We start from the raw sequence: 14584 nt of genomic DNA, 5'->3' as shown, positions 1-14584 counted from the left end.
AATTTGATTGTTATGTGTGCCTTGCTCTAATTTTATGTTTTCTCTGCTAGAGGTTCATTAAGCTTCTTGGCTCTGTGGGTTTATATGTTTAATTAAATATAAAAGACTTTTAGCCATTTAAATATTTTTCTGTTCCCCCTTTCCCTCTTTCTAGGATTCCGGTTACATGCATATTAGTCTAAATGACATTACCCCACAGGCCAGCTTTGACTCTTCATTTTTTCAGCCTTTTTTCTTCCTGTTACAATCTGGGTAGAGAAATTTAAACTGCTTTGTTGATTATATTCTCTTTGAGGAAACTGATACTGGAATCTCAGGCCTTACTAGATTGAAATTATAGATAGTGTAAATGCAAGAGCTGGGCAAGATGGCTGACTAGACGCAGCCAGGTGGAACAGCTACCACCAAGGGACCAGGATGACTGGTCCTCTCCTAACAGATCTTTAGAGGGAAGAAATTAAGGGTGGACAGAGGAAAGACACAGAAGCTGGGCTGAAGGGGAGGAAGCTGGGAGGGACCCCTGCATGGGGATATCGCACTGGGGGAACAGTGACTTGAATTGGCAAAAAAACAACCAGCTACTGCCACGGGCCTCTGGAATCTTGGCACGAGGCGATTCCTCAACCACTATGGACACTTGAGTTGGCACAGAGGGCTGCTTAGAGAAGTGTTAGGGGCCGTATTCTAGCCAATGCAGAGCCCAGAGCATTTGGTGTGTGAGCATCTGTAGTGGAATATGGCCAGGGGCACCCATCCCTCTAGGCTTAACTTGCTGACTTGCTCCCATAGGAGACTTTATCCCTAAGGGAACTGTCAGACCTCAAGTCTACAGGGCAGTCTTGATGATCAGATGGGGCCAGTCCATGTGGCCTCTCCTGGGGCCCCAACCTGGCTGTGCCTGCTTGCAGTGCAGCCTTGGGTGTCCTGGGGGGCCTGCATCAAAGCTCCTGTGCTCATGGACTGCGCCTAACTGGTAGTGAGCTCCAGCACAGCGGCCCGGCCTGTGGACACGTGCCAGCTCACCTGCTCCCTCCCTATACTGGCAGCTTTCCCTGGGCCCATGGCCACCCTAACATTGCTTTGCCAGCATGTGTGCATGGGCAGATCTTGCCTCCCCAGCCCCACAAGTGCACGTTCCCCCTGCCCTGCCACTGCTGCTGATGTGAGTGCATTCTGCCCCCATCACCCCCGCATTACCGCCATTGCATTTGGAGCTCCTGTGCCAACATTGCCCTGGGAGTGAAACTAGGCATGAAGAACAGTGGACCTTCCCCTGCCCTAAGTGGCTACCTCCACCTACATAGAGGGCACACACAGTTCTGTGTCCGCCAGCGCCATGCCCCTATGCTTATACTACCACTAGTGCCATGGCGTGCACAGTCATCAACAGGGTTCCCCTGCACCCCATCGGCCACTTGCGCTGCCTCTGCTGCTGCTGTGAAGGCCCACACAAAGGCCGGCATGCCAGACCTGCTAGTATCCTGCAGCAGTGGACAAGTGTGCATCCCGTTATGCTGCTGTTGTTGCTGCTGGCATGTGCAACTGAGGATGGATCCTGCTGCCATCATCCTAATGAAACGCTTTAGCTGGCACCACCCATTGGAGTGTAGTAACCAGTGGCCCTGGAGCACCTTGGCCCCCTACCCAGCGCAGTCAGTTCCTACCCTCAAGGAGTCAGAGAACAAAGTTGAGGCTCATACCAGTCCCCCAGAGCAGGTAGTCCAGGAGTTATGAGCTGAGCCTTGGCTCCCTAAAATCTTCCAGAAATGAAGCCAGTTGACTAAACCCACCTTATACCACAGTCAAACCCTCAAGGTCATCAAATAGGAAAAAAAAAAAAAAAAAAAAAAAAACAAGCAAAGGACAGCAACTTCAAAGACTGAAGGACCAGCAGCCCACAAAGATGAGAAAGAACCAGTGCAAGAACTTTGACAACTCAAAAAGCCAGAATGCCTTCTTTCTTCCCAATGACTGCACTAAGTCTCCAGCAAGGGTTCTGAACTGGGCGGAAATGGCTGGAATTACAGAAACAGAAATCGGAATATGGATGGGAATGAAGATCGTCAAGAAGCAGGAATACATTGAAACCCAATCCAAGGAAGCTAAGAAGCACAATAAAATGATACAGGCGCCAACAGACAAGAATAGACAGTATAAAAAAGAATAAAACCAACTTGATAGAGTAGAAAAACACACTGCAATAATTTCATAATGCAATCCTTAAAATTAATTGCAAAGCAGACCAAGCTGTGGAAAGAATCACAGAGCTTGAAGACTGGCTTTCTGAATAAAAGAGTAAGATAAGAATAGAGAAAAAACACTTTGGGAGGCTAAGATGGGTGGATCACTTGAAGTCAGGAGTTTGAGACAAGCCTGGCCAACATGTTGAAATCTCGTCTTTACTAAAAATAAAATAAAATAAAATTAGCCAGGTATGGTGGTGCACGCCTGTAATCCCAGCTACTCAGAAGGCTGAGGCAGGAGAATCACTTGAACCTGGGAGGCAGAGGTGGCAGTGAACTGAGATTGCGCCACTGCACTCCAGCCTGGGCAACAGTGAGACTCTGTCTCAGAAAAAAGAAAAAAAAATTGAGAAAAAAGAATGAAAAGGAATGAACAAAACCCCTGAGAAATATGGGATTATGTAAAGAAACCGAATCTACAACTCACTGATGTCCCCGAAAGAGATGGGGAGAATGGAAGCAACTTGGAAGACATATTTCAGGATATCATCATCCATGAGAACTTCCCCAACCTAGAAAAAGAGGCCAACATTCAAATTCAGGAACTGCAGAGAACCCCAGTAAGATACTTCACAAGGTCATCCTCGAGGCATATAATCATGATTCTCCAAGATTGAAACGGAAAAAAAAAAAAAAAAAAAAAAAAAAAGGCAGCTAGAAAGGTCAGGCCACCTACAAAGGGAAGTCCGTCAGACTTAACAGCAGACCTTTAAGCAGAAACCCTACAAGCCAGAAGAGATTGTGGGCCAATATTCAATTCCTTTTTTTTTTTTTTTTGAGACAAAGTCTTGGTCTGTTGCCCAGGCGGGAGTGCAGTGGCACGATCTCAGCTCACTGCAACCTCTGCCTCCCGGGTTCAAGAGATTCTCCTGCCTCAGCCTCCCAAGCAACTGGGATTACAGGCACGTGCCACCACGCCCAGCTAATTTTGTATTTTTAGTAGAGACGGGGTTTTACCATGTTGGCCAGGCTAGTCTCAAACTCTTGACTTCAAGTGATCCTCCCACCTTGGCCTCCCAAAGTGCTAGGATTACAGTTAGGAGCCACCTCGCCCGGCCTCAACATTCTTAAAGAAAAGAAATTCCAACCAAGAAATTCATATCTGGCCAAACTAAGCTTCATAAGTGACAGAAAAATACGATCTTTTTCAGACAAGCAAATGCTGAGGGAATTTGTTATCACCAGACCTGCCTTATTAGAGCCCCTGAAGGAAGCACTAAATATAGAAAGGGAGGAGCAGTCACTACAAAAACACACAAGTACACAGACCAGTGAGAAACTATAAAGCAACCACACAAACAAGCCTGCATGATAACCAGCTGCTATCATGATGACAGGATCAAATCCATACATCAATACTAACCTTTAATGTAAATTGGCTAAATGCCCCGATTACAAGGCACAGATTGACAAGGTGGATAAAGAACCAAAACTCAATGGTATGCCAAGAGACTTACCTCACATGCAATTACATCCATAGGCTCAAAATAAAGGGATAGAGAAAAACCTACCAAGCAAATGAAAAATAGAAAAAAGCAGCAGTTGCAATCCTAAATCAGACAAAACAGACTTTAAACCAACAAAGATTAAAAAAAAAAAAAAGACAAGGGTATTACATAATGGTAAAAGGTTCAATTCAACAAGACCACCTCACTATCCTAAATATATATGCACCCAACACAGGAGCACCCAGATTCATAAAGCAAGTGCTTAGAGACCTTCAAAGAGACTTAGACTCCCACACAGTAATAGTGAGAGAATTCAACACTCCATGACAGTATTAGATCATTGTGAGGCAGAAAATTAACAAAGATACTCAGGACCTAATCTCAGCACCAGATCAAATGGACCTGATAGACATCTACAGAACTCTCCACCCAAAAACAAAAGAATATACATTCTTCTCATCACCTCATGGCACATACTCTAAAATCAACCACACAATTGGACACAAAACAATCTTCAGCAAATGCAAAAGAATGAAAATAATAACCACTTTCTTGGACCACAGCACAATAAAATTAAGACCAAGAAAATCGCTCAAAACCATACGATTACATGGAAATTAAACAACCTGCTCCTGAATGACTTTTTGGCAAGAAATGAAATCAAGGCAAAAATCAAGAAGTTCTTTGAAACTAATGAAAACAAAGAAACAACATAACCAGAATCTCTGGAACATAGCTAGTGTTAAGAGGGAAATTTACAGCACTAAACACCTATACCAAAAAGTTAGAAAGACCTCGATTTACAAAGTAACATCACAACTAAAAGAACTAGAGAATGAAGAGCAAATCAACCCCAAAGCTAGAAGACAAAAAATAATCAAAATCAGAGCTGAACTGGAGACTGACACACAAAAAGCCATTCAAAAGATCAAGAAATCCAAGAGTTGGTGCTTTGAAAAAAAAAACTAATATCTATTTGATAGACTAATAAAGAAGAGAGAAGATCCAAGTAAACACAATTAGAAACAACAAAGAAGATATTATCACTGACACCACAGAAATATGAACACCTCTATGGACACAAACTAGAAAATTTAGAAGGAATGGATAAATTCCTGAACATATACATTCACCCAAGACTGAACCAGGAAGAAACTGAATCCCTGACGAGACCAATAATGAGCTCTGAAATTTAATCAGTAATAAATAGCCTACCAACCAAAAAAAAAGCCCAGGACAAGATGGATTCACAGCCAAACTCTACCAGGTATACATAGAAGAGCTGGCACCATTCCTACTGAAGCTTTTCCAAAAAAATTAAGGAGGAGGGACTCCTCCCTAACTCATCTACGAGGCCAGCATCACCCTGATACCAAAACCTGGGGGAGATACAACAACAAAAACCTCAGGCCAATATCCCTGATGAACATTGATGCAAAAATCCTCAAAAAATACTGGCAAACTGAACCCAGCAACAAATCATAAAGCTTATCCACCACCATCAAGTAGTCTTTATCTCTGGGATGCAAGGTTGGTTCAACACATCCAAATCAATAAATGTGATTCATCACATAAATGGAATTAAAGACAAAAACCACATGATCATCTCAATCAATGCAGAAAAGGCTTTTTGATAAAATTCCATACCCCATTATATTAAAAAAACTCTGAATAAACTAGGAATTGAAGAAACATACCTCAAAATAATAAGAGTCACTTATGACAAAACCACAGCCAACATCATACCAAATGGGCAAAAGCTGGAAGCATTCCCCCTGAAAACCAGCATAAGACAAAGATGCGCTCTCTCATCACTCCTATTCAACATAGTATTGGAAGTCCTGGCCAAAGGAATCAGGTGAGAGAAAGAAATAAAGGGCATCCAAATAAGAAGAGAGGAAGTCCAACTATCCCTGTGTGCACACATGATACTATATCTAGGAAAGCCCACAGTCTTGGCCCACAAGCTCCTTAAGCTGATAAACAACTTCAGCAAAGATCCAGGATACAAAATCAACATAAAAAATCACGAGTATTCCTATATACCAACAACAGTCGAGCTGAAAGCCAAATCAGGAATGCACTCCCATTCACGACTGTCACAAAAAGAATAAAATACCTAGGAATACAGCTACCTGGGGAGGTGAAAGCAAAACACTGCTCAACAAAATCAAAGATAACATAAACAAACGATAAAACATTCCATGCTCATGAATAGGAGAAATCAATATTGTTAAAATGACCATACTGCCCAAAGCAACGCACAGATTCAATGCTATTCCTATCAAACTGCCAATGACATTCTTCACAGAACTAGAAGAAACTATTTTAAAATTCATATGGAACCAAAAAGGGCCCAAACAGCCAAGGCAATCCTAAGCAAAAAGAGCAAAGCTGGAGGCATCAGGCTACCCAACTTCAAACTATACTACAGGGCTACAGTAACCCAAACAGCATGGTACTGGTATACAAACAGACACACAGACCAATGGAATAGAATAGAGCCCAGAAACAAGGCCACACACACCTACAACCATCTGATCTTTGACAAAGCTGACAAAAACAAGCAATAGGGAAAGGACTTCCTGTTCAATAAACGGTGCTGGGATAACTGGATGTCATATGCAGAAGATGGAAACTGGACCCCTTCCTTACACCACAGACAAAAATCAACTCAAGATGGATTAAAGACTTAAATGTAAAACCCAAAATGATAGAACCCTGGAAGACAATCTTCAGGACTATGCATGGGCAAAGATTTCATGACAAAGATGCCAAAAGCAATTGCAACAAAAGCAAAAATTGACAAATGGGATCTAATAAAACTAAAGAGCTTCTGCACAACAAAAGAAACTAGCCACAGATTAAACAAACAACCTACAAAATAGAAAATTTTTGCTAACTATGCATCTGACAAAGGTCTAATATCAAGCGTCTATAAGGAACTTAAATTATTTACAAGAAAAAAACAAGCCCATTAAAAAGTGGGCAAAAGACATGAACACTTTTCAAAAGAAGACATACACATGGCCAACAAGCATATGAAAAAAAAACTCAACATCACTATCATTAGAGAAATGCAAATCAAAACCACAATGAGATACCATCTCACACCAGTCAGAATGGCTATTATTACATCATCAAAAAATAACAGATGCTGGTGAGGTTGCAGAGAAAAGGGAACCCTTATACACTGTTGGTGGGAGTGTAAATTAGTTCAACCATTGTGGAAAGCACTGTGATGATTCCTCAAAAAGCTAAAAACAAGAACTACCATTCCGCCAAGCAATCCCCTAACTGTGTATATACCCAAAGGAATAGAAATCATTCTATCATAAAGACACATGCACACATATGTTCACTGCAGCACTATTCACAATAGCAAACACATGGAATTAACCTAAATGCCCATCAATGGCAGACCAGATAAAGAAAATGTGGTACATAAGCACCATGAAATACTATGCAGCCATAAAAAAGAAGATCATGTCCTTGGCAGGAAGATGGATGGAGCTGGAAGCTATTACCCTCAGCAAACTAATGCAGGAACAGAAAACCAAATACCACACGTTCTCACTTAGAAGTGGGAGATAAATGATGAGAACATATGGAAACACAGAGGGGAACACCACACACTGGGGCCTACCTGAGGGTGGAAGGTGGGAGGAAAAAGAGGACCAGGAAAAATAACTATTGGGTACTAAGCTTAAAATCTGGGCAATGAAATCATTTGTACAACAAACCCCAGTGACACGAGTTTACCTATGTAACAAACCTGCACATGTAACATTGAACTTAAAAGTTAAAAAAGAAAGAAAATGCATATTCCAAAAGAGAATACTATAATAGGAAGAAAAAGGAATCATTCTTTAATGAAAACAACTATTTTGAATAATTAGTTATTGGGGGAGGGGAAAAATTTAAAAGAGCAAAACCAGGGATATTTTGGTTTAAGAAGCCAAAGGAAAAAAATCTCAAGTTCAAGTTTAATTGTATCATTAATTCAATTTTTCATAGTTTAATTATAATATACGAGAAGAAATTGTTCATATTCAAAGAATTTCTTCCCAGTTATCTTTCTATGTTAACTTTTTGAAAACAGGAGGCAGGAGGTAAGTAGATAACAGAGTCAGAAAATCTATGTTTTGTCACTAGTTATGTGACCCGCAAAAAATGCTGGAAGAATTCTTCTGCTTTGTTTTTACTTCCATAATACTAGCTCCAAAATACTCTTCTGATGATTAGGTAAGACAATGTATAGAAAGTGTTCTGTAACGTCAACTATTATTAATATTAGAATTACCTTGCTGATTCTGGATCCAAAATCAGGGCTTCTATTGCATGAGATATCAGTAAACAGCTCTGCTGCTGTCTGGATTGATGTTAAGGTTACATACGAAAATAGAGAAGAAACCCACTATAGGTTTCTATTACCTGAATACTAAATGGGTCAAGATTTAATGATTGCCTAGTGAAGGTAATCATAATGTTATCAACTCGAATGGTCTGGGGCTCTACCTTTTCTTCTTAAGGGATATACATTGTCTATAATAGTGATCCTCAGAAAGAAAATAGTGATCCTCAGACTCTGTTCCAAGAAGGGTACTTCAGAGGCTACTACTGTGGGAAGGGGAAATCAAGTGATAGGCCCTGTGATTCAATTACAGCAACTCTGTTTTTATCTGTCTTAGATATAGGGGTTTTTCATAAGAGTTTGAGACAAACAAGCAAATAAAGGTTTCACTCATAAAAGTTAAAAAAAAATTAAAACAAAAACAAAACGCAGTGGTCTAAGGAGCCTTTATCCCAGAGGTTCCTAATCTAGGGCTCAAGAGATCTGGCAACCTCCTCAACTTATATGCACGTTTTGGGTGTCTCTGCATATATGCATTTTGTAGGGCAGAGGGCCCACAGCATTCAGTGGGTTTCAATCAGTAAACTAAATGCCAAGGACTACTGATTGGTAAGTCCTACAACTTAAAAAAAGAATTTCTATTCCTTCCTTTCAAAAGTGATTTGAAGTTGCTAATAAGAAAATATGGAGAACTTAGGAAGGGTTTAAAAGTGATGACTAGGCTGGGCACGGTGGCTCACGCCTGTAATCCCAGCACTTTTAGGTCGATCACTTGAGGCCAGGAGTTTGAGACCAGCCTGGCCAACACGGTGAAACCCTGTCTCTACTAAAAATATAAAAATTAGCCAGGTTGTGGTGGCATGCGCCTATAATCCCAGCTACTAGGGAGGCTGAGGCAGGAGAATCGCTTGAACCCAGGAGGCGGAGGTTGCAGTGAGCCAAGATCATGCCACTGCACTCCAGCCTGGGCAACAGAGTGAGACTCCATCTCAAAAAACAAAAACAAAAACAAAAAAAAACAAAAGTGACAACTAACGCTACTGAAGAGATCATTAATAAAGGTGATAAAAACTAGGACTGTTAGCCACAAAGAAAGGTGAGGTGAAACACATGTTCTTTGGTGGGAAAATGTGTTGTGTTGTCTGCTGTAGCTCAAGTGAGCACAGGTAAGCAACACTGGCTTTGGATGTTGCTTTGGATGCTCTTTCTGGATATAAAAAAGACACCTTTGAGTCACCATTTTTTGTTAAAATTCTGGGTAAAGTTAAAAAGTAAGATTATTCTGTTTATATATTTTAAAGGGGAAACTATATAATAAATTTGTAGGATTATTTAACATGTATTTTGTAGGTAAGCACATCTGAGGTAGTCTATATTTAAAAGAATACTTCCAAAAAGAACAAGAAGTACTAGGGCAAGCTTGGGATACAGCTCAACATTCCTCAAAGTTGCTGAGTCAGCATCAAAAGATGCCTGGTAAAGATCCCCATATCGAGAAGCAAGGCTTCGAAATTCTTCCATGGACTGTTTCATCTATAAAAAAAAATCAATTATGACAAACAAACATGCTATCATTATTGTATAAACAACACAAAAACCAAAACATAAAAAAGCACCTTCAAACAATAACAATTCAAAAAAATACTGCCGTCTTTTCACTGTCATTCCATTCATTTTCATAAACTTTGTTAAATTAAAAAAAGGCAAATGAAACTATACATGTTCACAAGATTATATATGACATATAGAAACAAAAACATTTGTATTTTAGTTTCTTCAAGTTCCACTAAAATAATTTAGTTATAAACATTCTCAAGTTTTTAAAAAAATCTGTGTCCTTTCTCTTTATATAAATACGTAGCACCCATTGAGGTACCATGAATCACTTTATCATTCTAATAACACATCAGCCTATTTTTTAGCCAGACAGTTGAGTTAATAAACATTTATAATAATGTCTGAGTCAAACCACTGATTTTATATTTCACAACTTTTCATCTTATAACTTCAAAAATCTCTAAAGTGTAAATAAAAAATGCACTGAAAGTTAAGACATGCCTGATTGGAGATGCGACCACACCTCTGGAGGTCGTTTCCTAAGGTCATGGCAATAGTCGTGGCAATTGCAGGTGGTGGGCTTGTCTTCAGGCTATTACAAGTACAGATAAGTTGAGAGAAGGCTTGTAAAAGGTCAATCCTGAGTTTTACAAATTCACATTGAAAGCTTAAAGGATTCAGTGGTGTACTAGCTGCCTGGAAAAAAAAAAAGATATTTAAGACAAAGTAAACAGAACAGTGAGATGAGGCAGTACCAAGTATTTATCAGTTTGTGGTCAAGTGCAGTAGTTCTCTAAAAACACTGATGGATAAAGACCTAAATGATAAAAAGAATAATGTAATATTAGAAGGAAAAACGTTGTTATTAAACACTAGCTCTGAAAAACTGTATGTACAATCACTATTCAAAGGTTCCTTACTGCCTACATTCACAAAGACCCCATAATATGTGGGCTGTCAAGAACATCATCAAGAAGATAATCACGGCCGGGCGCGGTGGCTCACGCCTGTAATCCCAGCACTTCGGGAGGTCGAGGCGGGCGGATCACAAAGTCAGGAGATCAAGACCATCCTGGCTAACATGGTGAAAGCCCGTCTCTACTAAAAATACAAAAAAATTAGCTGGGCCTTGTGGCGGGCACCTGTAGTCCTAGCTACTCAGGAGGCTGAGGCAGGAGAATGGCATGAACCCGGGAGGTGGAGTTTGCAGTGAGCCAAGATCGTGCCACTGCACTCCAGCCTGGGCAATAGAGTGAGACTCTGTTTCAAAAAAAAAAAAAAAAAAAAAAAAGGAGATAATCACATAAGGGATGCTTCAAGGACATTACCATCCCCCCAAATCCCCTATTACCTTGCTACCTTCCTAATCTGAAATTCCCATCACTGGAACCTTGAAAAGTTGGGGGCAGAAAGAAAAAGAAAGATAAGGGCAGGAGGAATATGTTTCTAGACAGTCACTGTTTTTAAAAAATGAACATTGCCTCAAAGTTACCCTCTTCCACCGCTAGCCCAAATTTCTTTTCTTTTTTTTTTTTTTTTTGAGACAGGGTATCATTCTATCACCCAGGCTGGAGTGCAGTGGTGCAATCATGTCTCACTGCAGCCTCAACTTTCTGGGCTCAAATCATCCTCTCACCTGAGTTTCCCAAGTAGCTGGGACTAAGGGTGCGCACCACCATGGCCCGGCTAATTTTTTTTTTTTTTTTTTTGAGACAGAGTTTCACTCTTGTTGCCCAAGCTGGAGTGCAATGGCACGATCTCGGCTCACTGCAAGCTCCATCTTCTGGGTTTAAGTGATTCTCCTGCCTCAGCCTCCCGAGTAGCTGGAACTACAGGCGCCTGCCACCACGCCTGGCTAATTTTTTGTATTTTTAGTAGAGATGGGGTTTCACTGTGTTAACCAGGATGGTCTCGATCTCCTGACGTCATGATCCGCGCCTGCCTCGGCCTCCCAAAGTGCTGGGATTACAGGTGAGAGCCACCACGCCCGGCTGTGCCCGGCTAATTTTTTTTGTAGAGACGGGGTCTCGCTATGTTGCTCAGGCTGGCCTCAAACTCCTGTAGCCCAGATTAATTTTAAAAATAATTTCTGAGTAGACACTTCAGAAAGCACAGAGAAGACACCAAGGAAGAAGAGGTTATAACACACAAATAAGTTTCAGTGAGGATGGAGGGGTATCAGGGGTAAGTCTTGGGTAGCATTAGCTAGGTAGAAAAGGTAAATGGTAAGGCAAGCCAGGGTGGGCAGAGAACTAAGAAAACCTTTAACTATTTGGCAACTGTCCTAATGGAGATCCTAGCACTATGTAGTTTTAACAAAAGGCACATATAAAAATGTGCTAATTTAACAATAAACGGAAGCATAGTGAAAATTTTCCTCTATGACGTGACCCACTTAAACACGTTGATGCTGTTTCTTAGGTACTATCTCACATTAGTCTTTTAGCAAAAGAGCCAGACATGATTTTGGGGTTCTAGAAGTCAGTTCCAATATTATCTGGCCAATTTTACCTCATATTGACCTTAGCATGGCCATCTCTACTATTAAGTGTCAAATGATCTGTTTTATTATTTGGTAGCATTCACATTTTACTCTACAAATTAGTAAACCACTCTCCGTATACTTTTTTTTTTTAAATTATACTTTAAGTTCTAGGGTACTTGTGCACAATGTGCAGGTTTGTTACATATGTATACATGTGCCATGTTGGTGTGCTGGACTCATTAACTTGTCATTTACATTAGGTATATCTCCTAATGCTATCCCTCCCCCCTCCCCCAACCACGACAGGCCCCAGTGTGTGATGTTCCCCACCCTGTGTCCAAGTGTTCTCATTGTTCAATTCCCACCTATGAGCGAGAACACGCGGTGTTTAGTTTTCTGTCCTTGTGATAGTTTGCTCAGAATGATGGTTTCTAGCTTCATCCATGTCCCTACAAACGACATGAACTCATCTTTTTTTATGGCTGCATAGTATTGCATGGTGTATATGTGCCACATTTTCTTAATCCAGTCTAACACTGATGGACATTTGGGTTGGTTCCAAGTCTTTGCTATTGTGAATAGTGCCGCAATAAACATAAGTGTGCATGTATCTTTATAGCAGCATGATTTATAATCCTTTGGGTACATACCCAGTAATGGGATGGCTGGGTCAAATGGTATTTCTACTTCTAGATCCTTGAGGAATCACCACACTGTCTTCCACAATGGTTGAACTAGTTTACAGTCCCAGCAACAGTGTAAAAGCATATCCTTTTTAAGAATGTATGCTTGCTCTAGTATTCCTCTCAAACTGCAAAGGCCCTTGATGAAACATTTTATATAAGGTAGAGGTAATAACTATACTCAACATATTTAATTCTGTGGTTTTCGACTTTCAGAATTATTTTGTTGTAATCATGAAACAGCACAGATTAGGACATTAAAGAGACTACTTAAATTCTTTTTAATTTCTTGGATGAGATGATTCACTGTTATAAGACGATAAATCCCCCCACCTCTTCTGCCTCTTATGCTGCTACTTGCTATTTTAAATTTATGATTCTCGGCAACTTTAGAAGGGACAGGGGTACAAATAAGTGTACGTGATACTGTTATATAAATACTACCAACCAACTTAACAGACAAAAAATACTGGCAATATTGTTCTAACACATCTTACAAAACTGAAAAAGAAGCAAGATGTTGTAGTAAAGGAGATCTGCTGCTACTCTGGATTTATCTCTAACAAGAAATATTTGATTGATGATAATCTTGAAATTGATCGTGCCATCCTAGACCATGCTATACTGAAGGAAAGCAGTGTTACATAAGGTACTTGTGTTCAAAAAGAACACTGAAAGAGACGGATTTGTAATAAAGGTCAAAGATTTTACTTAAAGGGTAATATCATTCAATAACAATGGGAGATGTATAAGAAATAAAATTTGGACTATAGAAGTATGAATAATGCCAATGAGAAATAAAGGGATCTCATTTCCTTTTCTTGCCACTGGGGCTAAAGCTTAAACAGAGGTTGGGTTCTAACATCAGGAGATAAAGCAAACACTGTGTATAATCAAAATTACCCCTAAAAATTCCTCAGGAATGAATTATTTCCAGTTATTTCAACATAGCCAGATGAAGGAAAAACAAACTCAGAACTGTTTTCTAATGCTCATTCTGGGGTATAAGCTAATTGAGAAGAATGGTTGGCAAAATTGTCTCCACTATCCAAACAGTCTTTTTTTTTTTTTTTTTGGCTAAACATATAGAGTTAAATGTGTGTTAAACATGCATATAACTAATACTATTTCACTGAATTTCTGATTTGTATTACATACACTGTTTTCTAAACAGAGCTAGCTAAAGAAACCAATATAGCTGGAAAAAAGCTACCTGATAAGCTATTATTGTGAAAGAGGTCTCCAGAACTTTTTTCATCTTGCAGAACTGAAACTTTATACTCATTGAACAACAAACTCCCCCTTTCCCCTTGCCTCAAGCCCCTGGCAACCACTATTCTACTGTCTGTTTCTATGAATTTGACTACTTTAGATATCATATAAGTGGAATCATACAGTATATGTCTTCTGTGACTGGCTTATTTCACTTAGCATAAGGTCAGTTTTTAAAAGAATAAGCCAAGTGTAAAGCTAGGAGAAACTAGATTCAACCAGCCCTCCTACTAAGACCAACTGGGAAAATGGAACAAAATATTAAAAGTATCTATGTGAAAGCATTGAAGAACTCCTAAGGTTATAAGGACCTGTGCAGCCAAAATCATGAAGAGAAGGGAAACCCAAAAAGGTAGCCCTGACATAAGCTAATTTGAAAACTGCTACTGAAAAGCTGAGCAGAGCTTTCAGCAGTCTCATAAAACTAGAAAGGACTGTGGAAAATACTTCATTCAGGCTTTCTGCTGTAACCTCAAAAAACTATACCCTAGGAATCAGGAGAACCCAAAAATATGCTGGCCCTCACAAGAACTGAAGCCTAG

General features: G+C 40.0%; 1 protein-coding gene across 2 annotated transcripts in view; it reads right to left on the bottom strand.

Annotated features, from left to right (window-relative positions):
* The window catches only part of INTS7 (integrator complex subunit 7), a 101977-nt gene that overhangs the window by 15938 nt on the left and 71455 nt on the right, over positions 1 to 14584 (bottom strand). For both annotated transcript variants that reach the window (XM_032136488.2, XM_032136489.2), the window contains 3 exons: positions 10104 to 10298; positions 9475 to 9578; positions 7995 to 8063 (listed from right to left, as the gene is read on the bottom strand). In XM_032136488.2, coding sequence (XP_031992379.1) covers positions 7995 to 8063; positions 9475 to 9578; positions 10104 to 10298 — 368 coding nt within the window. The remainder of the gene's footprint in view (positions 1 to 7994; positions 8064 to 9474; positions 9579 to 10103; positions 10299 to 14584) is intronic.

The sequence above is a fragment of the Hylobates moloch genome, unplaced genomic scaffold (assembly GCF_009828535.3).
Source record: "Hylobates moloch isolate HMO894 unplaced genomic scaffold, HMol_V3 SCAFFOLD_18, whole genome shotgun sequence".
Taxonomy (NCBI): Eukaryota; Metazoa; Chordata; class Mammalia; order Primates; family Hylobatidae; genus Hylobates; species Hylobates moloch.
This window is presented reverse-complemented; position numbering and strand designations above follow the sequence as displayed.